Consider the following 26,605-nt stretch of genomic DNA (forward strand, 5'->3'; position numbering starts at 1 on the left):
TGTGGGACAAATCAAGGATTATTTATTGACACATTAGGTTTGAATATTAAATGCATGCAGGTTTTATTTTCTAATTAGACTGCATTTGAAGAAGGTGCCTAGTATTTTGAATATAAAAATAAGAGAAGATGCCACATACTGCAAGGCCAATGGCCAAGTGCAATAATAATTTAGCTTCTAATAGTGGCAGAGCTGAATAATTGTTGGAAAAAAAATGAAAAATTCTCCATGTTGTAAACTGTAAATCATCTGTACCCAAACGTCCCCAATGTATGCACTACAAGGATATGCACACCGCCATGCACAACAGACATTCATAAACTTGTCCGTCCTATAGAAGCTTCCTTCTTAGAAATCCTCCCTACAGACCGGTGAAGTAAAACCCAATGCGGCTGCTACCAGCATGAAGTGCCTGAAAGGAGCCTCTGATCTATAGCCCAATCTCCCAGCTGCCAAGATTTTCTGAGGAACTGATCCAAAAGGGGCAAGTTACTGCCAAAATGAATGTTATCAAGAACCAGCTTGTTTTCTGACGTGTACTTTGCTTGTGTTCACTAAACAAGAGATTGAATTCTGATGTGATGTCTGCTCACAGAAGTCCTGAGGTTGAATCACCTGAAACTGCATTGGAGTTTTACCAGCAGAAGCTAGGTTTAGGCCCAAGTGGAGGGCACAGAATTAAGAAGGAATTCCTTTTGTCTTGCAGCATCCCTTTTCTTTATCCTTTTCTCCATCCAGAAAGGTCTTATATCCCTCATTACCTCAGAGCACCCAAAGTCTAAAACACTTGCCCAATGATCTGAAATATAATGTTGAATCCATGCAGTAGCTTTGACATAGTTGATCCCAATGATGGAATTTTGCAAAGGGTAAACTTTGGAATCCAGAGAGTTGAGACCTGCCCCAGGATTTTCATGTTCAACAACCCTGGTAGCAAATTGTGTGTTTGGTTTATGTTTTCTGAAAATGGATACAATATGAAGCCAATAAGCAAAAGATGTGGGTTCAAGGTTGAGGTGTTCTCTGTATCTTGTATATTTTTGAGAAAAATCACTTACTGTATTTTTTTTTTAAGTAGGCTTCATGCCCAGCATGGAGCCCAGTTTGAGTCTTGAACTCATGACCCTGAGATCAAGACTTGAGCTGATCGGAGTCAGCTGTTTAACCAACCTCAACTACCCAGGCACCCCATCACTTACTTTTCTGATTCTCAATTTCTTTTCATGAAATAGGGATCATATTGGATGTATGACTTTCCTAGGCCTGCATTTACAAAGTGCCACAAATTAGGTGGTTTAAGATAACAGAAATTTATTCTCTGACAGTTCTGGAGAATAGAAATGTGAAATAAAGGTGCGAGCAGAGCCAGGCTCCCTCTGTAAGTCCTAGAGAAAAATCCTTCCTAGTTGCTGGCTGTTTCTGGGAGGCTATCTCCCATGTCCATGTCTCTGTGTCTCTTTGCTTCTTTTTTAAAAATATTTTATTTATTTATTCATGAGAGACACACACACACACACAGAGGCAGAGACATAGGCAGAGGGAGAAGTAGGGAGCCCGAGGTGGGACTCCATCCCGGGACCCCGGGGTCACGCCCTGGGCTGAAGGCAGATGCTCAACTGCTGAGCCACCCAGGCGAACCTCTTTGCTTCTTTTTATAAGAACACTTGTCATATTGGATTTAAAGCCTACCCCAACACCGTAGGACTTCATTTAATTGAACTGATTGTATTTGCAAAGGCCTTTCTGGGTACACATGAATTTTCAGGGGATACCATCCAATCTAGTACATATGCACTGCCCTACAAATCACAGAGATTTTTAATAAGATTCCAAGTAATCTGAATGAGGACTGAGCAAACTCTGAAGCATGTATATACACATTTTTAATTAAGAAGCAACCACTTCATTTTAAAAATAATCTCATTGTCTCTCCAGCAGAGGAGTACTACGAAACGTCCTAGTTTCCTTAAAATCATACTTGACGATGCTCCTACCTTCTGCCTTTCAGAATTTTAATCCTGCTTGTAGGCTGTAGGATGTACTGTTTTCTGAATATTAAGGTCTGCAAACTGCGCAGGTGGCCCTAGAGGGACTCACAAGCGAAAGGAATCATCTGGATAACAAAGTTTGCAGAAGCTGCCAGTAGTACGGGTACCAAGTGCATGCTCAGATTCCCATTGTTGATCTTCAGTTGATTTGCTCTGGAATAGTGATGGCAACGTGTTGACTCTAACTTTAACAGCTACAACCTAAAGCAGTAATTGTGTGTCATCACCTTAAAATCTGACAAGTTCAGTCCATAACAATCTCCCGCACCTGTGAAATAAGCAAGAATTCTGGACCAACCCAACTCCCATGATAGAAAGCATAAAATTATTAATGTGTCAAAATTAACACTGTCAGAGCTCAGATTTGAACCTCGCATAACATTCCTACCCCAATGCTAATGCACGCACGTGTGTGTGTGTGTGTGTGTGTGTGTAAACTAAGATTAGTTATGATTATTTCAAGGAAATAGAAAAAGAAATTAATTGAAAGTTAGCTACATTCTAACAATTCCTTAATAAGTAAAAACTCCTGTTACTTCAGAAAACATAGCCATGACAGGATAATATGTTGTTGTTTTTTTTAATTCCAAAATTATTGTGTTTAAGCCACTCTGAATGAGTTCTTCTAACTCTACCGCTGAGGAAATGCTAAATATATAAATTTTACTTCCTGTTATAAATCACTTACTTGATCTTAACCCTCAGTCTGCTGTCTTAATCTTATCCCACAACCTTGCAAGGAAATAAAAAATAATTATTATTACTTCCATTTTTCAGTGGGCTGGCTGCCTTATAGTTCATGCAAGCTCTTCACAAAAAGACTTAAGACTCCCAGGAATAACTTGCTGCTAGTTCTGGTGTTGTGTTTCATCATTTAATATATTTAACTCCAAATAAAAATGTATTAACATATTTAACATATAACTGATTTATTTTAGATTATACCAATAGCTTGATTAATTTTATCGCTTTGTATGTGATTTGTTCTATATCCTCCTTATAACTTAATGTTCTTACGGTAATTTTGCCACTCTCTTTGGAAATATTGTTTTCCCCTATTTCAATCCATGAATTCTTAAATTAGCTTAGTAGCACTCCTCTATCTGCCACGTTCTGTGTAGTAGCTACTAGCCGTAAGTGGCTGTTGAGCATTTGAACTATGGCTTGGCCAAATTGAGGTGTAAATGTTAAAGACTTAGCATGGGAAAAAAAAAAAACAGAAAATAATACGTTAGCAAATCTCTTATTGATTATAGTTTGAAATGATGATATTTTAGATATATCGGGTTAAACATATATTATTAAAATTAATTTTACTCATTACATTTTACTTTTTTAATGTGGCTACTAGAAAGTTAAAGTTAGTATGAGCATCCATGGCTCACATTATATCTATAGTGAACAGTGATGACCTTGATGTTTACACTCTTCTGTCTTATACCCAACAAGCAGGAAGTCAAGAAGATTGCCAGTCTGACATTAAATTGAGTTTGAGAGTCACTGAAATGCAGTGGTTAAATGTAAACCCTTCTCGGAGAAGTATTTCTCTTAAAGTCTCACCTAAATAGTATTCGTATTTAACCATTATTTTCCTTATTTGATTCCATATTAATGGACATCATACTCAATAGCCTTTGAATGTTTCAGTCAAAGGCTTTTTTTTTTTCCCCCTATTGGCCTGACACTTTCTGGCACCAATGAAAATAAAAGCAAAGGAAGTGCGCTTGAGGAAAGAAAGGAAGCCTTTGATGCAGAGCAGCGCACCAGTGTCCCTGTGTTCAGTTCTACTTAGAGTCGTCCAACTTCTGTGAGATGATTTACTGCTGAAGCCTATTTGTCTTCCTGCTGCTATCTCTGAGCAAGCCTAAATCTTCCATGTGGTTAATAAACTTCTTATCTTTTGAATACTGAAAATAAAATAAACTTAATCCTCAGGGTGGTTCAGTCAGCAGACGGGGAGCCTTTTAGATGCTTCTTAGAGATAGCGGACAACCAGGTTTCCTGCCCTGCGCGATTATCAATCTTCCTCTTGTATGCATGTATGTGTAAGGGTGTTAAAGGTGCTCCTCAGTGATAAATGTCAGTGGAATCGCAAAGTGAATATTAATTTCAGCATTGTCAAGGTCAGATGTGTATCCAGGTTCATTGTTATTGGAATTTTTATTGTTGCTGCTGTTAGGAAAGATATTTCACCTTGGGCTCTTTTTGCAAGAGTCAGGACAGAAAGGGAGCAAAATTTCTTTCTTTCTTTTTTTTTTATGATTTTATTTATTTATTTATTCATGAGAGACCCAGAGAGAGAGAGAGAGAATGAGAGAGAGAGAGAGAGAGGCAGAGAGACACAAGCAGAGGAAGAAGCAGGCCCCATGCAGGGAGCCCGATGTGGGACTCGATCCCAGGTCTCCAGGATCACGCCCTGGGCCAAAGGCAGGTGCTCAACTGCTGAGCCACCCAGGTGTCCCGGGAACAAAATTTCTTAACATACATATACATCACTCAGAGAAAAGGGCCTTGGCACATCCGGATCTGTTAATTGGGGTAATTATTTCGAGTGCCGTAAGTAAGATCAAAGTGTGGGTGTTGAGGAACTAAGTAAGTTGGGAACAGAACAAACAAATGATCACAAAATCTTGAGACTAGATGATAGTCCTGATAAGTGGCTATGTGTGTGGAAAAAGGAAGAAAGAAAGCAGGAGAAATAAATAAAGAAGGGGAAAAAGTCTGTGATGAGGCCATTCATTGAAATGGAGTATGGGGACACCTGGGTGTCTAATTTTAGTCTCATATTAACTATTTTAGTGAACAACAGAAGAAACATCCAACTATTCAAGTCAGAAGTACAGAAGTCATTCCTGGTGCTTCCTTCCATCTCCCCGCCCTGTCTCGAATACATTAAATGCTGGTAGTTTGATCTTACAGACAGCTCTTGAATCCCTCCCCACTGCCATTCTTCTAATTGGAGCTGTTAACCACTCTCTTCTGTGGTATAGAATATTCTCCAACTGGGCTCCCAATCCCCACATTCACACTCTTCAGCTCACTCTTTATATAACTGAGTACAAAATGCTTAAACTCATCAATTCCTTTCCGATCCTTAGCATAAAAGATCAAAATCTTCCCACAGCCTTTAAGATCCCATCTGGTCTCATCCCAGCAATCTCTCTCACCTCATCTGAATCCCTCTTCTCCTGGCTTCTTGTCCTGCAACCTTAGACTGCAAATCCTATGGAAGTTTTCACTGTTTACCTCTTCAGTTCTTCCAGTGCCTGGCACACTGTAAAAAATTACTTAATACTTATTGAGCAGTTCCTTTTTGCCAGATGCTATTCATATTTTACTTATTATGAATCTCCACAACAAACTCATGGGTTGAGTATTAGTATTAACCCCATTTTTAAGATAAGGATAATTAAACTCAGAGATTTTTTTTTTTAAGATTTTACTTAAAATCTTTAAAAGCCATCCAGCCATCCCTAAACTTAGAGATATTAAGTAGCTTGATCCAGGCACCTAGCCTGAGCAAAGGTACTAGATTTCAACCCAGAGTCTTCCATTCTGGAGTCCATACTCTTTACTGTTAATCTCTCTCACCAAAGCGTATTAGATGGGATCCGTTGGCATCGCCTGCATCAGAGAACTCCAGATCTCTGTGAAACCTATGTGTTAGGAGACTAGAGTTCTAAATTTCTTCTTTAACTTACGGTCCCTCCCAAAAGAGCCAGTTTACCCAAGGCAGTTCCTTACCTTTTAAAGCCTAGAAATAGATAAACAATAAATTTCTTCCCCCAAAGAGATAGTATATTTTTTTAAGATAGGATCTTTTTGTCGTAATGTAGAGAAACCTACTCACTTGACTCTCTGAAAAAGATTGCCACTTCCTTCTTCTCTAATAAATGGCAGCAGGGATCTTTTATAAAAGCAATCTATACAAGTCATTTATTGCTCTATTAAAACTACAAACATCAAATATTGATTCTTCCCATACTGACCATAATACAAACCAACTTTGAGAAAGGTTGCTGGGATTTAGTTACATTATCACCATGGGAAACACTCTGGGTTGCACATAAGCTGAAGACACCTGCTTCTCTGATGCATATCTATTTATAGAGAACTGACATCTTTGCGTGCAGAAATACAATCCTGAATTATATGTGAGTCGCAAATAGCAAGCAAGAGGTCTGTGCATGCCCTTACTAGGAATTTCTGCTTGCGGATCTTCTGTAAGAATTAAACATAAGTTTATGGTTTGTATAATAATAAAAGTAACTCTATGTGGAGTATATGTGAGGAGGTTGAAAGGCTTAACTTTAATGTGTTATTATGACACCGCAGGCAAATCTCCATTGTCTCATCAGACACTCTCGAGGCCACGTTTGATTTGTAGACATTATCCTGATGCATAGGACTCATGCTATACCTTATACAACTCTAGAATGTTATGTTTCCTTTTTCCCTGTCACATTCGTCATTTCCCCATGGACTTCCAAAAGTCTTGAGAAGAAGAAGAAGAGCAATATTCCTTCTTCCAATTGTCAGATGAGGGAACCAAAGTATGGAAAAGTTGAAGGGCCTTGAGTCTGGGTAACAGCAATATTAACTACCATGCTATCTGGAACGCTTACTTCTCTATATAGCCTCACATAATCCTAGTTTAATCCTAGATGCTTTTCACTTTTTCATTATTTTTATTTTTATTTCTATATTTATATTTTTTAATGAATTTATTTTTTATTGGTGTTCAATTTGCCAACATATAGAATAACACCCAGTTCTCATCCCATCAAGTGCCCCCCTCAGTGCCCGTCACCCAGTCACCCCCACCCCCCTGCCCACCTCCCCTTCCCCCACCCCTAGTTTGTTTTCCATTATTTTTATTTAGAATGTCTTCAAAGTTCCTGACAACTCTTTGGAAAATAACTTGATTTTTTTTTTTTTCTGAGCACTCATTCCCAAACTGAAATTTTAGAGACAAACATTCTTAAAAAAAATGGACAAATTTTGAAACTTTCCTCAAGTATCTTAAGACACATCATATTTTCTTAAAACTGGTAGAATGTTATTTGATTTGCTGATAATGTTAACAAAATGGAAAAACAATTTAATAATTGATAATTCTGTGCTTCTGGTTGTTTCTCTGATATGAGATCAATTGTGTCATTTTAATTTAGTTCACTTTGGAATTTTTTTTTTAAGATTTTATTCATTTATTAATGAGAGACACAGAGGGAGAAGCAGGCTCCCTGCAGGGAACCTGATGCAGGGAAACTTGATGCAGGACTTGGATCCCAGGATGCTGGGATCACACCCTGAGCCGAAGGCAGAGACACTCAACCACTGAGCCACTCAGGTGCCCCTCTTTTTTTTTAATATTTTATTTATTTATTTGAGTGAGAGAGAGAGTGAGCAAGTACAAGTGGTGGGGGGGGCAGCGGGAGAAGAAGCACACTCCCCACTGAGCAAGGAGTCCAATGCAGGGCTGGACCCCAGGACTCCAGGATCATGACCTAAACCTAAGGCAGACGCTCAACCACTGAGCCACCCAGACACCCCACTTTGGAATTCTTCTCATTATCTTTACTTAGAGGCCTCATCATCAGAAGCCTTCCCCAAGCTGTATAGCAGTTTTTCTATTTACCAGCTTGTAAATTCTATTTCGAAAAAGCTAATTTCAAGGCCATTACCCATCAAATTCATTTACACTCCTGTATACTGCTGACTCATCAGATTCTTCACACCTGAACTTCCTTGTCCTATTTTCCCCCATCATTGTAATTCTTTTTTTTTTTAATTAATTAATTTGAGAGAGAGCAAGAGCCAAGAGAGCAAGTGCATGCCCTTGTGACCTTGAAGGGGGTAGTGGCGAGGGACAGAGAGAAAGTAGACTCCCCACTGAGCTTGGAGCCCTAGCTGGAATTGATCCCTTGCCCCTGAGATCATGATCTGAGTGTAAATCAAGAGTAAATCAGAATCCAGCTGACTGAGCTACCCAGGCATCTCCTTCAGTGCAATTCTTAATTGTCCTTCAAGAAATATTCTTGACCAAATTCCCATAACCATCCCTAATTACTGTATACTTCATCCATAGATATATGTTTAGAATATATACTTCATTGTCTATGCAGAGAGGTTTTAATCTGGTTATATAGAGTCTGTTGTTCAGATCTAAGTGTTTCCTGTATGTGTGTGTTTTCTCTGTCCTGCTAAATTCCTTGGGAAAAAAAAAAAAAAAACCTACCTTGGTCAAATATTTCACAATATTGGAAGTAGCACTGTATCCTAAAAACACACAAAAAGTATGATTAGACTTTAAAATCAGCTGGCACTTTTATCTAAAAGGGCATGTTATGTATTGGAAAGTAACCAAACTTGAGCTATTCTGGAAAAAAACATCAAAAGGGGGAAAAATGTCAGTGTGATTAAGTTTATATTACATCTAGCCTTTAGTAATATAGAAACTTAAACACATTTGGCTAAAAATTTAAGTTTTTAACTTCAATATTTGGTACCTTGTAAGCAATTTCTCTAGATCATAATAACAATTACTTTTGACAAGACTTAGAAATCTCTGCTTTAAATGATTTGAGACCTCAATCATGCAGTCAGGGATCTACATTCTCCATTACATTTTACATTTCTAGGGCTTGCCTATTTTCTAAAGTGAAGTTCAAAATACTCTGCATACTTCACCAAGACTATTACAACTTGACTATGTCAGGGAAAAACCAGAGCTATCCCACTGAAAAGACCTTATCTTGAAGTCAATTTCTGAAACTATTTTTATTATTAAACTGCTCCTAGCTCTAGTTCTAGGAAGATTACTTTCAGTACTTTTTTTTTTTCAGAGAGACTCATTAAAGTTCCTTTCTACTACACTGTCAAAAATATCCATCCTTTGATATATTAGCATATATACGTGTATATATGTGTGTATATATAAGTAATAGGTAAGTCTTATGTATCACACGTCATATATGTGTATAGTTGTATTTTATCGACATTTCTCTATACACACACAATGACATAGTTGAGTGTATTGTGGGTTAGCAGATGCCACCTATTAAAACCCTAAATAAAACGATCAGGTAATAACCACTTTCTCCAACCGAGTCTAGTTAGACTTCTATGGTTTTGTAGTAGAAACCTACCCCATAGGTTGTGCTTCCTTCTTGCCAAATTACTGTCATGTCTCCTAACTACGTATAGTTCAGTCAAGAAGGGGTTTCATTATGTTAATAATTACATTGCCCGCAGGCTTTTTGATGTTGCACTCCCTGTAAAGAATAGAAACAGATTTCATAGAAATATCGTTAAAGCTGTTAACTACGGGATGAAAAAAAATCAAAGAGGCAATCAAAGCATGCACTTTATTATCAATAAATGCAAATTGTTTCAGAAGTGGCTTGCATTTGAAACACATTCAGTTAGGAGATCATCAGCAATGGAAGCCACTGTTTAAATAAGAGCTTTGTGACCTAAATCCATTTAGATCACTACAGACTATTACTTAGATCTGTTGCTATCCATTTTAAACAATGAGCTCAAGAATCATTTTTAAATTAACGAATGAATAAGGAGGTAGAACCATGCTCAGAATTTTGGACTGATTTGAGGACATTTGAATTATAGTTCATTATTTAAATGACAACACGTGATTTTTTTTTTTTCAAATGCACTAGTACTTTAGTTCCATTTTAAAAAAAGGGATTTGGTAGCTGTTAAATTGATGATTTAGGAACAGTAGGACACATTGTACTACACAGTCATTTTGAAAAGACTTTAAATATTCAAATGTTCAACTACATATTCTCTGACACTAACATTTGTCTTCATTTCAGACTTCCAGCTGAGAAACATCAGTATAATGGTGAAAAGACATCAGCCTCATTCAGTATTATGAGGGCAGTGGCACGTCTTGATCCTTCTAAAGCTTTTTCTGTGAAAATCTTATATTTGCATTCTTATTTAGAAGGGATTATTTAAACTCCAAAAATATTTTTAGAAGCTTATATTTGATAAATCATAATTTAGAATTTAGTCTGTTTAATACAAATATCAAACTACAGTAACAGACATCAGGAAGATAGACATGTAGATAAATATTGGAATAGAAACAGCAAGAGAAAGGAAGAAAAAGGAAAAAAAAGTATTCATATATGCTATGTGACTTCTTGATCAGCAAAAGCTCTAACATCTTGAAAACCTAAAATATTTGATGAATTAAACCAGATGAATTCAAATTCCTTGAATTGCCCATGATTTAACAAATGAAACAGAAGTCTTTCATAAACATGTTTCAGCTTTTGAATTTTACAAAAAGTTGAAGATGTCCCTTTAAATTGAAATTATTGCCATATTTCCCAGCATAAAGTAATTAGCAATCATTACCAATAAACTGATATTCAAGAATCATTGGTTTGAGTGCTGAGTGTTTTAGAGACTCTTGGTTTCAGCTCAGGTCTCATGGGTCAGAAGATCAAGCCTGCCTGGGGCTCTGAGCTCAGTGGGGAGTCTGCTTGAAGATTCCCACCCCTGCCTGTCCCCCAACTTCTGCATGCACATGCTCTTTCTCCCTCTCAAAAAAATAAATAAATCATTAAAAAAAAAAAAGAATCATCGGTTTTCAGAGCCAAAAGAAATCAGAGATATTATCTAATCTATTGGGAGATACCACTTGGGGAATCATAGACACTAATGATGGACACTATGGGCCCTACACCTAAAGAATGTACACAGTACATCCTTGAAAATGTACATACAATTTTAGGGGCTCCACGGACTCCTTGATGCCAATGGCTGGTCTTTATCATAAGTAGAGTAGGGGTAAGAAACTATACCTTCTGAACCTCACCTTAACCAATTATAGCTCGTTAAACTGATACCCTCACCTCTTTCTCTTGCCCTCGTGCACAAAGACATACTCTTACATATACAGGACAAAATACTTTCTGTCTTCAGTATGATTATATATGATAAATGATGCTGTATTAAAGATTCAGTTAACTTTTATATGCCATTTTGGGGGTTAATATCCAATAAGATCTCATTATAAATGAGTGCTCTGTTATACTATAAATTTATATACATAGTAAGAAATTACTGTCCCCAGTGCAAATAGTGACATGTAATACATCTCATTTACTCCAACATAAGTATTTAATTTGTTCTTAGGTACAGGTGTTGTAATGAATTTCTACTGAAACGCAATATTAAAATTTAAAAAGGTGGTTGGTTAAGCTGACATTGATTGATGAGTTACTTGCATAGATTATGCATCTATTCTGAAATCTTGCCATTCTTTGAAGAAATAGGTAACTCGAATAGAGATGAAGAGAAATTAGATGCAGTTTGCCACAAAATTATTGTCCAACTGAGGGGATCAGTGGGGATTATTAAAGACATCTTGGAAATGATGAGCAGTTAAGGCCATTATGTTTCTTGACTGACATACTAAAATGTAATGAAATGGAAGGCTGAAGCTGTTAACTGTATCGATTTCACATATAATTCCCATTGTGGAACACTTTTTGTCTCCCTTTTTCTCTTTCTCTCCTAATATGCATACAATAAATCACATATGTAAAACTATGTAAGCTATGCTTGAATATATAGGTATAGATCTGAATAAATACACAAATATATACATGCATACCTACACAATTAACGTAAAACACAGTATCTTATCCACAGACCCATGCTTGGGCTAAAATTCAAAAGGGAAATATTAGAGAATTCATGAATTTGAATGTATAGCATGTTGTGAAGAAAAATATGTACTAGCTTATGTGACATAGTCTTGACACTAGCTAGGAATAGTGTAAAGAAAAACATCCCATACACAGGCAATATTTTTGGTCTTAGTATACGATGAATGTATGATTTGGTATTAATTCTTTGACATTTTAATGTTTATACTTACTTGGAACAACAACCACAATATCATGGTATCTTAATTTTAATACAGGACAATGTTAGAGAAAATCAACTAATACAATCAGATCATAAAACAAAATTTATTTTATTTTTTAATAAGATTTTATTTATTTATTTATTCATGAGAGACACACAGAGAGAGAGAGAGAAAGAGAGGCAGAGAGAGAAGCAGACTCCACGCAGGGATCCTGACATTGACTTGATTGATCCCGGGTCTTCAGAATCAGGTCCTGGGCTGAAGGCGGCGCTAAACCCCTGAGCCGCCTGGGCTGCCCAACAAAATAGATTTTAAAACAAAAAGTTGAAGTAGGAAATAATTTAGTGCCAAGATGCAATCCTTTCTCAGAAAAAGACAAGTGGAAACTTTACAACAACAAATAGAATGTTATCATTTGGCCGGAACTGGCTTATACTCCTACTGCTGTTAGCGTACATTCATACTAAATGCTCTGAATGCCCTTTTTTACTTCTGGTGTCTATTATCTCTGTTTAAGATTCTTCTGGAATCCCAAGCACATGTTTTTCCCTGATACTGTCTAATGACCATTAAGAAGGGAGAATAATTCAGTTGTGAACAGACAATCCGAGGAGGCACTACCAGTGTGAACTGAATCCAAATTACTTACCGCCTGATGTTGTCTTATAGGTAACCAAGGTATTTAAGCACATAAACAAATTACAGAGTGGGCAAAGTGTACCTAGGTTCATGTGCACACAACAGACATGGACATATATACCAACTTTAGTTCTCATCAGGTATGTTAGGAAAACACTGTTTTCTGATCACTTGTAGTAGCAATCCTGAAGTAACAAGATCAAAGGAATTAGACTATGTAGAGTAGCTGTTTTCATTTTAGGCTTTTTATTTAGGGTAACATTTGATAATTTTATATAAGATATATACATTTGACACACACTTATTGAATATGTTGTATATGCCTAGCATTGTGCATATCCCTGTGGAGACCACAACTGCTCCTACTATATGGGAAACTAAGTAGAGTGTTTTGATCCTATTCCTTACAAACAGGCTGGACACTAAGCAGCCCTCGCCGGGCTCATCAGGGGAGGAGTGTGGCCTTTCAGTAGTTTTTGTGGGGATGCTGCCTTGAGTTGTAGGCATCTGGGTAGCCTGTCTGTTCTCCCCGACGATGCCTGATGGAAGTGGCTATGAGGTTGGCATATGTGATTGCTATATGCTCAAAGAGCCCTAGTCTGGTGGACTGTGCACTCCCATCCCCACTATTCTAGGTGGTGCCCTCAGCTTGGCCTTCCAGATTCTCAGGTGGCTTGCTCTTCTTCCAATTACCACCTTGTGTTCCAGTGGATGAGCAGAAACCTCCCAAATAATGTCTTCTCTTCCTTTCTCCAAGTGAAAGAGACTTGTTCATCCCCTAGGCCTCTTGGAGTCATTCTGCTTTGGGAAAACTTCCTTGAATGTAGAATGATGGTCTTGAATGTTGGCCATTTTTATTTTTATTTTTTTTTTTTTTAACAGTTGGCCATTTTTAAATCTTAGGCTGGGATTCCAGAATGAGCCATGTTTTTAGTAAGCAGTGCCCTTTCAGTTTAACTACAGGTGAGCAAGAAGAAACACATTTAGTTAATACTTTATACACCACTGGGTCACAAGGATATGCTCTGTGAAGTTTCAAAATTCTGGTTATGTCACATTCAACATGACATAAGTTAAGGAGGTCACTCCGTCTCAGTTCTCTTGCTCCTTTCTTTGTCTCTATTCCTTGGAAAAATAATAGGTTCCAAATCAGAAAACCTCCCCTCTTAAAATGTTTGCATTGTCATTGTGAACATGTCAGTAATCACAGAAGCATGAAAATTACAGTTTTTTATTGCTATTCTTTAAAATATTGTACTTTGAAAATCCAGTTGAACAATGTCAGTGGGCAAGTTTTTATTTTGCCTTTTTTTCCTCCCGTGGAGCAAAATGTTTGCTTCATTATAATACAGTTCTAATTGTATCAATATGAGCTTTGAAACAGGCACGACTCCCTGTTGTTGTATTGTACAGTATTATCTCCTGAAGTCCCCTTTGTGGAATAAGGGATTTTCCATAGAAAAATTACCCCTTCCTGGAAGAGTACCAAGGTGAGGGCACTCTCATTGTCTATCAGAATATAACTTTTTGAGAGCCAGAGTTCTCTCTATGGAAGGAAGGACATAAAAGGAATGGGGAACACAGGAACAAACCCTATAGAGATGGATTGCAATGGGAGGTGACTCTGTAGAGTCATGAAAATTGTACATGGGTACCTGTGCATTTCAGTATATGTATGCATGAATGCATTTCTGTATGTACAAGTGTATACACGCTCCTGTTTTTCATTCACTAATACGATCTAGAGGCAAGACACCCAAGTAGCAATGAACACAGCTAAAACCCAGATCTTTGTCTTGAATACCATTCCCCACTAAAAGGGATGAGACATCTCTGGAGAAATGTTTGTTTCCATAACTGAGGCAGGTAAAGGTGAGCCTTGAATATAGTATGCTAGGAAAATAAGAAGTTCTCCAACAAGTGGTGGAGCTTGTTGCAAGGATAGAGGAACCATCTTAAAGAGGACTTCACTGGCCAAATTTGAGCTGGACAATTTGAACACCAAAAGATTAAGGTCAATTGTGAATGATAAACCATAAAAAAAAATAGAAATCCATGTGCCTGTACCACCTATATGGGTTCTTGGGGCATCTGGGTGGCTCAGTAGGTTAAGCATCTAACTTTTTATTTCAGCCCAGGTCATGATCCAGTCTGGGTCCTGAGATCAAGTGCTGCATGGAGCTCTGTGCTCATTGGGGAGTCCACTCGTCACTCTCCCTCTGCTCCCCTCTCCCTCTCAAATAAATAAATAAATAAATAAATAAATAAATAAATAAATAAGATCTTAAAAGAAATGTAGGGGTGCCTAGGTGGGTCAGTCAGTGAAGCATCTGCCTTCTGCTCAGGTCATGATCCCAGGGTCTTGGAATCAAGCCCTGCATTGGATCTCCTGCTCCTCCCTGCCCATCTTCCTTTCCCCAAGCTCATTGTCTCTCTTGATCTCCCTCAAGCTCTCTCTCTCTCTCAAATAAATAAATAAATAAATAAATAAATAAATAAAATATTTTTTAAAAGAAATGTGGGTTCTTACTTATAATAGAATGTTAAGTACCAAACAATGTGGAGGAAGTGTTTAAAAAATATTTTGTGACCACCATGCTAAAAATTGATTTATAATAATTAATAGGTATTAATTCTAAGAGACTTTGATAAATAATATTTATATTATCCTGACATAATATCTCCCCACAAATTGCTTATTGCTTATGAGCAGTGGAGCAGAGGTTGGGGTATTGTGGGGAGGGTACAGGGGGACCAGTTAACTCTATGGTGGAGAAATCTGGCAGCGCCTCGACCAAGTATTCAGAACTAACATAACAGGCTGGGGAGGGAGAGAAGGCTTATGCCTCTGGACATGATGCCCTGAGGAGACCGACATCACTCTTATTTCATTTCAGTCTAGAATGCATAATCAAAATCCAACATGAAGAAACAAAAGCAAACCCCAAATAAGTAATATTTTATTAATTAAAAAAAGAGACTATAATCTTCAAAAGTATAAATCACCTAAAAGATAAAGATGGGCTTTGGAACTGTTCCAGCCCAAAGCCAACTAAAGAGATAATGACAGTGAAATGCTAACTTGACCCTAGACCGAATCCTGAACTGGAGAGGGAAATGCTACATAAAGTACATTTTTGGGTCAGGTGACACAATTGGAATGCAGATGAAGATTAGGTAAAAGTATTGTGTTAGAATGAAATTGCACCGAAGTTACTATTCACGTATACACTAATGTGTAGGAAATACGCACTGAAGTATTTGGGGGTAGAAAGACATAGTATGTGTAACTTAATCTAAATAGATAGATTCTCTATCTCTATATAATAAATACAATAAATGCAGTATTTATGCATGTATGGAAAAAGATAGGTAATATATGTATATCTAGGTAAAGGGAACATGGGTATTCTATGTACTATTTTCATTCTTAAAATTTTCTGTAGGTTTAAAATGATTTTCAAGTAAGCTTTTAAGAAATTGTTAGCAATTATTTGTTAAGGTGAAATAATGCAGATGTTAATAATAGGTATGCTCAAGATTTGGGGACTGGCGGGAAAATCTGTGAAGGTGACCCAAATGAAGTATATATCAGAAACATGTACATATATATTATTATATATATTTATATATAATATCAGAAAATGTATATAAAATATAAATTTTTCCCCAAATAAATGTGTGAGCAGTGGTGCCTTAAGGAGGCTGGATGCCATGCAATGAATCCTAGAAAATGATCCTGGGACACAGGCACTGCACTGATCTAAACTCTGTCAGCCAGGTTTTCAGATTGTTTTCCGTGGAACATTCAAACTCACAAAATTCTACTAGAGGCCTAAAATGTGCATCTGTTCAAACCTAGGTAATATTTCTCCCCTACGCTGGGGCAAATGTACAGTGTGTTTAAGTTAAAATTATTATACTGGCAATGATGAAACTCTTTTAATTGAGATTATGATTACTAGCATGGGTACTGGATTTACAATTTACATACCATATATTCAGGTCTATAAATAAAAAGTTTTGCACAAGTTAAAAAATTGCAAGTCTGGAATTTGAAGGAGTTTCTTAACTTACGTCATATGCAAGCCTGATCTGATCATATGTTTTATGCTGTGTATAGTCTTTAATAATTCTGTTTGATGTGAATATCATGTATTTTTCTCAAATATGTGATTTGATATACAGACCCCACTTGAGGTGTTAAATATAACACTGCACATGTACCACATTATCTTCCTAAAATCTGAAAATTTCTATGTCTCAAAATTTATCTGGACACAAGTGTTTTGGTTAAGCAATTGTGATCCGGTGCTATATAATTTCTTTAATAAACACAATACTTATTCTTGATTAAGTAAAGTAGCAGTTATGAGAGAAAATGGAATACTAGAAAGTGAAATTGAAAATTAAATGCCAAAATTAATTTAAAGGACACAGAATTGGTCAAGATTTAAAAATGCTGACATAAATAAAGATGTTGTAAGTTATCCATAGCCTTGCTGTTTATTTAAAATATAAGTAGAATCACGATGTACAAGAATTCTAATTGTATTTTCTCTTTTTCCTTCTGTGGTTATTGGTCATACACAAAGGCATACTGGCATAGTGGAAAGCTTTCCATACTAAAAATTTGGACTAAGAATTCTCCTCTTTTTCTGTCATTTTCCAAGTCATTTACATTCCCTGACCAGTTTCCTCCACTGTAAAATGAAACGGGTAACTTAAGATTAATTTGTCCTCTCCTGAATTTCATAATGAAATGATTCTAAAATTCATTACCTTATATTTACGTTTTATTTCTTATCCCATTTTGTTCTAAAAATAGTACATAGGGCTATAATATCCTTAAGCTGTAAAAGATGTATTTTGCTTATTTTGCAAAATAGAACCCTCTGAGACTAATCAATTTCTTTTGTACACAGTACAAGTTCCAGGGCCAGTAGAAAACCTGCACGCCGTATCTACCTCACCTACCTCAATTCTTATTACCTGGGAACCCCCTGCCTATGCAAACGGTCCAGTCCAAGGGTACAGATTATTCTGCACTGAGGTGTCCACGGGAAAGGAACAGGTAGGCAAGGGAATGGACCCAATGCTGCCACCTATTGGATAGTTCTAGGACCAGAGCCATAGGAGAAGATCTACAGACTTTTGGTACAGTCCAGTCCAGCATCTTATTTGGATAGCTAATTAGTTTTAAAGTACTGGTTATTAGAAGCTATAAACAATTTAATTGAATTCTGATTGTAAGAGAAGCAAATGGGCAATGAGGTGAAGTCACTATAAAATAGGATTTATTTATTTATTTATTTATTTATTTATTTATTTATTTATTTTTGTGGTCTAAGTAGATAGTGGCCCCGGGCAGGTGTAGCCACATTTACATGAACTCATCTGGTCCTAGAAAACATTTTGAGTCCTTATCTTAAGAATGATTGATCTTTTCAGTCACGTTACTTTTTTTGTTCTTATATATCTGAGTTATTTCTGTCTTCTCCTCACCATCAGGTTGTAGTCACCTGTAGTCATTTTTCATTGTTTTTCAGGAAACCTCTCTCCAGAAGGCTACTTGCTTCCTTCTTACATTTTGTGTTTTGCACAGACCCCTAAAAATAGGACAATTAGATTTTCAGATAAATAAGTATTGAAGGGGAGACATATGAGACTCAGAAATTCTGTTTTGTGACATGTATCTGACTATTGAGAAGTTTACTTCCAGATTCTCAATCTCATGTGGAAAAAGATATATAGACAGTGCATAGCTAAGTAAGAAAAACCAAGAGCCCACCTTGGGATAGTAGAGTTCTTAGAATGTCTTATGAAGCCTGCCAAGCATACTGTGGTCTTCATGCGTCCACACAAACTGCATGATAGAGATTTTACTTTAAAAAAATGTTTTGCAAAAATCCTTTTCAGAAATTGTTTGAGCCCTAAGTTATGTTGCACAAGAGGAATTACTAAGATCTCTTATATAATCATTCATCCCGGGTTTTGTTGTTGTTGTTGTTGTTGTTGTTGTTGTTGATTTGCTGTCTTCATGCTATTTAGCTCTTGCTTTCATTCTTCTTTGCAACACATTTTTGGCTTCTCCAATAATGCATTTCACCTACCCACTTAAATAAATTCAGAAATGATGTTACCTGAGACAAATATGAGTGTGAGCATCATTGTGGAGAGTAAAATAATAGGTCTTCTAGAACAAATTGGCTCTGATTTCTCAATGACCTTCACCTCCAGTACCTCATTTCTGCAGCTGTGAAGTGCTGAAAACGGTTCCAACCCACCTCACAGCACTGTAGGAGAGAAAGATTGTGGCAAAGTATCTGTCAGTTTCAAGAACCGGGGGTATATTTCAGCAAGTGAGGGAAGAAATCTACTGTTTTGTAGTGAATTATTCCATTTCGGGTAGAGGAGCAAGTATAGTATCTCTTCCCATGGATTCACAGGCTGCCTTGTGCCTGTCAGAGTTTTGGTGTGGGTGGAACACCTCATGCCATTCGATGTATTGGCTGGCATTAAACACATTGGAGCTTAATGACTGTAAAAATAGCCTGGTGCTATTTTAACTAGAAGTCTACAGAATGGTTTGGGATTTAGTGGGGGAGTGTGTGTCACAAGTTAGGTTTTACAACAACTCATTAGAAGGCTAGAGTGTAGTTTTGTGAGTAAGAGTCTAATATCCAATTCTGTGATTGCACAGAATGGCTGCCATTTCTGCTTTAATGTGCCTCCTGAATAACAGTTTGGCATTTTATGTCTCCAGAATATAGAGGTTGATGGACTATCTTATAAGCTGGAAGGCCTGAAAAAATTCACGGAATATACTCTTCGATTCTTAGCTTATAATCGCTATGGGCCAGGAGTATCTACTGATGACATAACGGTGGTTACACTTTCTGACGGTAAGTCATAGACAGTGAAACTTGACTCACGTATTTGGCAGTAATGACATAATGTTGCATGTATGCTATAGATTGCATCCTTAAGGTTTTCTAATTGAAACTTTATGGCATATATTAGCATAAATTAAAATTTTGACTAGTTCACTCAAGCTATCTATTATGGTTAAATTTCAGTTTTCAAAAAGGTATATTCTATACCCTGTGTCAGAATTCCTAATAGGTAATCTTCAAAAGTGTGGGTCCTGCCTAAGGGCTAAAATTTTTGGGGTGAGGAGGGGTCTCTTTATGTCTGTAAACACAAACTGATTTATGCATGTGTATGGACTAATGTACATCACTCTGTCCCTTTTTAGTTCTCATTCTAAAGGGGATGGATGATGAAAAATGTAAGCGACGGACAGCCCTCCTACCTATGCCACTTAAATTGAAAACATTTTGTAAGGATTTAGGCCAAATAATCCAGTATTGAAGATATTAAAACTAAGCAGGATAATGCATAATTTTACTTGTACCTCGCCTAACAGGTGAAATATTAGACATATTTTCTGAAATATCATAAAAGAGAAGAAGAACTCTTAATGAAAAAGATGGATTTGGCAAAGCAGTAGCAGAGGAAACTAGAGATCTAAGAAAAGAATAAGAAAATGTTGGGAAATTTAATGACCAGTCAAAATAAAGGACAGCGGTATATATGCTATGGGGCCAGTGAAATTCAGGCAGGTGTAGAAATGCAGAGATGACCTCCATGAATATTAAAAAGGCAACAAGCTATCTCTTTTCAGCAATGGTTTGCATGCTGCTGTATATAATTCTATAAATTATTGATCTTCTGAATTTCAAAGAAATAAAAAAAAAAGACCTTAACTTGTGATTCCTTAACCAATCCATCATGGTTTAATCTGGAAAAGTATCTGGGTGGATATTTCACACAGTATCAGTGGACCAAGGAAGGTCATGCATGTTATTAAGGACAGGGCTGCAAAGACACAGGAAGGATGCTCATTTGCAATTTCAACTTAAAAATATATTTTATATGTGACACCACTTCAGTATCATTTTTAATGCCCATCCATCTGATTCTGTTATTGAAGACAGAATAGAATATTTATTGGCAGAATAAATTACTTCACAACTTATAATTATAAAAATAAAAGGAAAACAAGTGAAAATGAATATTTTACATAATTTATGTAGATTTCATTCACACTCTGTACTGTAATACTGTGGCCTTATTCTCCACTTTGGTTTTAAATGTCATAAGTGAGAGAGAGAGATTATTACTCTTTAGTCCAGGAATTATTATCTCTAAGTGTTGCAACAGTTAGGACTTAGAAAATGCCTGTCACTAAATAAAAGGATTTCATGACCCTAACTCTACAAGCATCACCACGCAAAGGATGCCAACTTGTCTTTATTGATGTATTTGGCGGGAGAAAGCAAGAACTGAGTGGTCCCCTTGGAGTGGGCTTCTGGACCTGCTCCCCATTCCTCTTCACAATCAATTCATCTTTTTTGATTTCCAATGAAAACCCCTACACTCTTGGCTTTCTATCTCTTGTTATCCAGTCAGTCCCCTTCTTCCTCTCTATCTGATGTCTTCTCTCTATCGAAGCTGTCCATGCGGAGGGCACACATCATACAGAGATGTATTTCATCACATTTCATAGCCTCCTACTTCCCAACCCGCAGTCGTGAAGCTGTCTTCTTGACTTTCTGGGTGTTATAAAAGGGAGATGTTGTGGAAATTAAATGGGCTAATCCATGTGAGCACCTAAAATATGAACATGTCATACATTTAGGTGTTCAATAAATGTCATCTATAACAATGCACATGTCACTTTTTCTCCTTGTACTATATGTTCTTAAGGTGAGGGATGCTGTTATATTCATCTCTCTACTCATCATCTCAGTAAATACTTGCTGAATTAATCAGACAGTTCAGCCAAACAATACAATTTTTTGTATGTGTAGATTTATCTTTCGGACTTCCCGTTTATGTGGCTAATTTAATAGATGACTGTGTCTACATCTGTGTTAGAGAGAACATTGTGTTTCTTATCAGGTCAGAGGAACCCTTACCATAAAAATTTATATTGGGACCATAAAAAATGGAATAAAAGCAAAATAAAAATGCAAGTAATATTCTTTTTTTTTTCCTGAATCAATTATCCCAATGGTACTCCTGTTATGCTAAAATGCTTGTGAAGATTTTTATCCTGATAAGCTGTCATCTCTAATTTAGCCTGCTTTTTAATTGTATTTCTGGGAAGAAAAATTGTTTTTCATTCAGATTCCTCCACTTATTGTGTCATTTCTTTATAACGATCCACTTCTTTAAACCATTTGGGATTGTAGAATATCAGATCTAGGCAGCCTGATATTTAGTGTGGATATTTAGTGTGGATGACTAGTTTTGCCAATTTGTTCCCAAACACTGTCTCTTTAACTAGTTGACAACTGTAGCTCATTAAAATATTTTATGAGTCAATTAATATTTATGAATTCCCATGCAGGCTTGCTCTGTGCCCAAAAGGGGAGGGAACCAATTTCATAGGCAAACTTAGCTTTAAGAATGTGCTTAAGAATGTGCTTCTAAAAAAAAAAAAAAAAAAAAAAAAAGATTGTGCTTCTTACGGTTGTCACTGGTATTTATTGAGTACTTATTAGTGCAAGGCCTTGCTCTAATCACTTTGCTTTATTAACCTTTAATCCTCATGATACTATAATTTTTTCCCCTACTTTACAGATGACAAAACTAATATTAGAAAGAAGTCAAAGGTAAGCAGCAGAGCCAGGTCACATAAGCTAGTAAGAAAAGGAGCAAGATTTAATGTGAAAAAATCTTGAGTCTCTCTTATTTTGTAATGAATTTCTCATATGAATTGCTTGAAGTACAAAGCTCGTAATCATATATCAGTTATTTCAATCCATAAATAAATCATGTTCAAGACAGCACACATTTGGTAAAGAGAGAAATTCAAGTGTCTGTCTATATGGACATTCAGTTACAAATGTGGGGACTTTATGTACTCTACAGAATGTATCATCATATCAAACCACCATGTGGCACCATATTGAGGGGAGTTTCTAGACCAAATCCCACAGATTGGCTTTAAGGAACCTGTTGTAAATGATAAATTGCTTGACATTTTAAAGAGAAAACAATGAACTATGGTCTTCTTTTCCTCATGAGACAACAAAATATCTTGGGAAATCAAATAAAGAAAAGCTCAAACTAATGTGGATTCCATTTACTTCCACCAAGCAATTAACCCTATCTACTATATCTCAATAATAGGGGAATTGATAGTGAGAGGCAAGGAGTGGAGATTGATAACTAAAAATGCTACAGAAAAAAAAAACTCTCTACTTTATTTCCTGATTATGTAAAGCAAGAATAGTCAATGTGCTAGAAGTTTGTGAAGTTATACGATGGAGCACTTGGCATTTTTTCAGTCGGTGCCTATTTTAATCTTCAGTGCTTTACAGAATAATTTGAATATAGATCCTCTTAAATTCTTCTTCATTGTGAGGATGTCAGTCTGTTTAATTTTTTCCAGTCACACACATTGTTATTATTTCCAGCATACTCTATTATTTCCACTTTTAAAGAAATAAACTGTGGAGCTGGTCTTATTAAAGCCTCTGCATTCCCCCCCCTTTCCTGAAAACTGGACTGGGATGTCCATGGGCCTGTGAAGGTAGTTCAAGGAAATCTGTTTCATTAATGTAACATTTGAGAAGAGTTGAGAATATAGAGAAATTGCCAAGTGCAGAAGAGCCCTTCTGACTATTTTAGCTTTTTTAAAAAAGGATCTTAATGTTTTAATCATAGTAATGTAAAATGGAATATAATATATAAAAGAATCAAAGTTTTAGAAATGAGTTTTGAAGGAAACTTATCTATTAAGAATAAAAAAAAACACACACATATTTTAAAGGCTCCATGAAAAAGGACATCCAAATGCCACCAAGCATGTGAAAAGATGTTCCTCATTATTAGTCCTTGGGGAAAAGCAAACAAAAACACTAGATATAGATATAGATATAGATATAGATATAGATATAGATATAGATATAGATATAGATACCAAATGACTAAAATGAAAAAGATTCAGAAGAAAAACAAAGGTTGGTAAGGATATGGGAATTCTGGAAATTTGCTATATTCTTAATCAGAGTGTAAATTGGTGTGACCACCTTGGAAAATTTTGTCTACTAAAGCTGGATGTATATATAAACCCATAGGGGTTTCTACTGCTATCAGGATTTCCATTCCTAGGTATATAATGAAGGAAATGAGTGCAGTTATTCATCAAAAGACATGTACAAAAGTTTTCATAGCAGATTTATTCTCAGAGCCCCAAATTGAAAATAATCCAGTGACATTCATCTATAGGAGTAAATATAAAATATAATAGTCACGTATTAGAATATGTAGGAACAATAAAAAAACAAACAAAAGCACTGAAACTACTGCGAAATGAGCCAGAAAGAATGAATCCCAAGAAATAATAATGAGCAAGAGAAACCAGGCTGAAAAAAATAACTGATTGCATTTTTAGTAAGCTCAAAAGCAAGCTAAACTAATTGATGGTGTTAGAAATCAGAATAGTGGTTACTCTTAGAAGGATATTGATTGGGAAGGGACCCAAGTGAACTTTCCAGGATACTGAAACTATTTTATATCTTGATCTAGGGGGTGTTTAAATGTGAACACACCACACACATATAACTTTATCCAGTAGCACATATAAGATTTGTGCATTATACTATGTGTATGCAAACATTAATTTTAAGATATAAAACTGCAAAAATAAAGCTTGTTATGACTAAAACCTTGAGAATGAAAAAGGTTTTATTATGTCTTATAATCTTTCTGTTAATTAATCAATTAGCTAATTAATTCAACACATATTTGCTGCACGTGACCCGCATGCCTGACACTCTTTGATACTGAGGATTCAGCATCAAAAGGGACAAGAATCCTGGACCCTGTGGGGATTATATTCTATATTTGAAAATAAATATAATATGAACTAAAATAAATAGAATAAAAAAGTCTATTTCTTAAATCATAAAATATTTTTTGAAAGAATTCTTGCTGACCTAATTTATGAAAACAAGCCTCTGGTGAGAGTTTTTTTGTTTTTGTCACAAGCTGTGTTGACCACAACTTTCACCAAGTACTAAGATATGAAATTCAAAATGAAAATAAAGCAAGTGATTATAATTCCTATGGTGTCCAGAAAGGCCCAGGAGCTAATATTTAAGTAAGTATTCATTTGTACATGTAATCGAGTCAGTAACTATTAATTGAATGTCAGTTTGTGGGCTGTGAAGATTAATCAGACATGTATCATGCCCTCATGGTGATTACTTTTCAGAAGGCAAACTCAGAGTAGGGCATAAGTGAATTCATATAGATGAAGGTAAATATAAGGACCCTAGAGAAAATATAAGTACCCTAGAGAAGTGTAGATATTATCCAAGTTCAAGTTCAAGAACGGGCAACATGACAGAGAAGGGTCCATAAATTCTTGAAAATGCTGAGAGCATTTCTTTTCTGGTAAATCATTTTGTCATGAACACAATAGGGACTACTCATTTTACAGATTAATACGTGGTAAGTGTTTATTGAATACTACTTCCATTTCTTTTGTGGGGCAGAAAGCTTTATTCTATTTATGACTCCTCTAGGACATCCTGGATAGTGTCCGACACATCCCAGCCATTTAGTGAATGTTTATTTTTGAATTACTCACGTGATGGAATATTCACTTTTTGGTATGGTAAATATTCACTACAAGTATTATGAAGAAAGCTGTGCACGTCCCTCCTTCTTCCATGAAGGAATGTGACAATCAAAATGCAGACAAGAGAAAAAAATAAACCTAAAAAATCCACAAAGAAAAATAAACTGCTTTTTTGTTAATGGAACTGATTCGACGAATGCTATTTGATAACCTGTTTGCATCTCCTGAAATACACAATATCTTAGGCCTTTAAAACCACTCTAGGAAATCTCCTGTGTGTTTTTATTGGTTTCTCTGGGAAGGTTGTAACCAGAAAGCTGTAATTAAATGGCAGTGATTGCTATCATGACAGGTGCTCTCTTGCCTAACAGTTTGGAGGTGGGGCTATCTGCACGGATTCTCATTTTGGTAAAATGAGAAGAAATAAACAGAGACAGCTCTTTTTCATCTCTCCAGGAAAAATGTTGAAGCACCACCTGGATCAGCCTCCCTAATTACCATGATGAACTGTGAAAGTCATGCTTTCTCTTTTCACAGAGGGCTTGTAGCTTGTCTTTTCTGACTTGGGCAGTAACCGTCTCACCTTGTTTTGTTCTTTTTAGTGCCAAGTGCCCCGCCTCAGAACGTCTCCCTGGAAGTAGTTAATTCAAGGGTAAGTCATCATACGGACAATCATCTTATGGTTTCACTCATACGTGGGATATAAGAAATAGTGAAAGGGATTATGAGGGAAAGCAGGGAAAATGGGTGGGAAAAATTAGAGAGGGAGACAAACCATGAGAGACGCCGGACTCTGGGAAACAAAGAAAGGGTTGCAGAAGGGGAGGTGGGTGGGAGGATGGGGTGACTGGGTGACGGGCACTGAGGGGGGCACTTGATGGGATGAGCACTGCGTGTTATGCTATATGTTGGCAAATCGAACTTAAATTAAAAAAAAATCAAGGGTAAACCATAGAAAGGTTTACTATTTCATTCGCTACATGTGTGCTTTTCACTTGCCCATCCATTCACCTCCTTGGGTGCACGGTGGTTTCCATGTGAGGAGATGCTCCAGGACAGCACAGTCAGTGGGTGAGCAGCATGGATTCTGCATCTTCAATCACACTTGAGTTAATTAAAGGAAGAATTTGTTTACTAATAGCACACAGTTTTATAAATGTGATTAAAGGCTATTCCACCAGGAAGCAAAGACGTCTATTTTTTTATATTTACTAGTATAGGATATAATGCGCTAGAAGTAACAGTCGATTGAGGGAATAAACAAAACTGTCACCTTGAAAGAGGTGGAATACAGACTGCTTCCTGTTTCATCACCATCCCTATCGTTCACTTATAAATATATGCATC

At 36.5% G+C, this 26,605-nt stretch overlaps 1 protein-coding gene across 1 annotated transcript in view; it reads left to right on the forward strand.

Annotated features, from left to right (window-relative positions):
- LOC129495456 (netrin receptor DCC-like) overlaps window positions 1-26,605 on the forward strand; it is a 735,527-nt gene that overhangs the window by 436,811 nt on the left and 272,111 nt on the right. The window contains exons 11-13 of the mRNA XM_055302992.1: window positions 17,523-17,671; window positions 19,364-19,502; window positions 25,861-25,910. Of these exons, the coding sequence (XP_055158967.1) occupies window positions 17,523-17,671; window positions 19,364-19,502; window positions 25,861-25,910 (338 nt within the window). The remainder of the gene's footprint in view (window positions 1-17,522; window positions 17,672-19,363; window positions 19,503-25,860; window positions 25,911-26,605) is intronic.

Source organism: Nyctereutes procyonoides, unplaced genomic scaffold, assembly GCF_905146905.1.
Source record: "Nyctereutes procyonoides isolate TBG_1078 unplaced genomic scaffold, NYPRO_anot_genome, whole genome shotgun sequence".
In the NCBI taxonomy this organism is placed as follows: domain Eukaryota; kingdom Metazoa; phylum Chordata; class Mammalia; order Carnivora; family Canidae; genus Nyctereutes; species Nyctereutes procyonoides.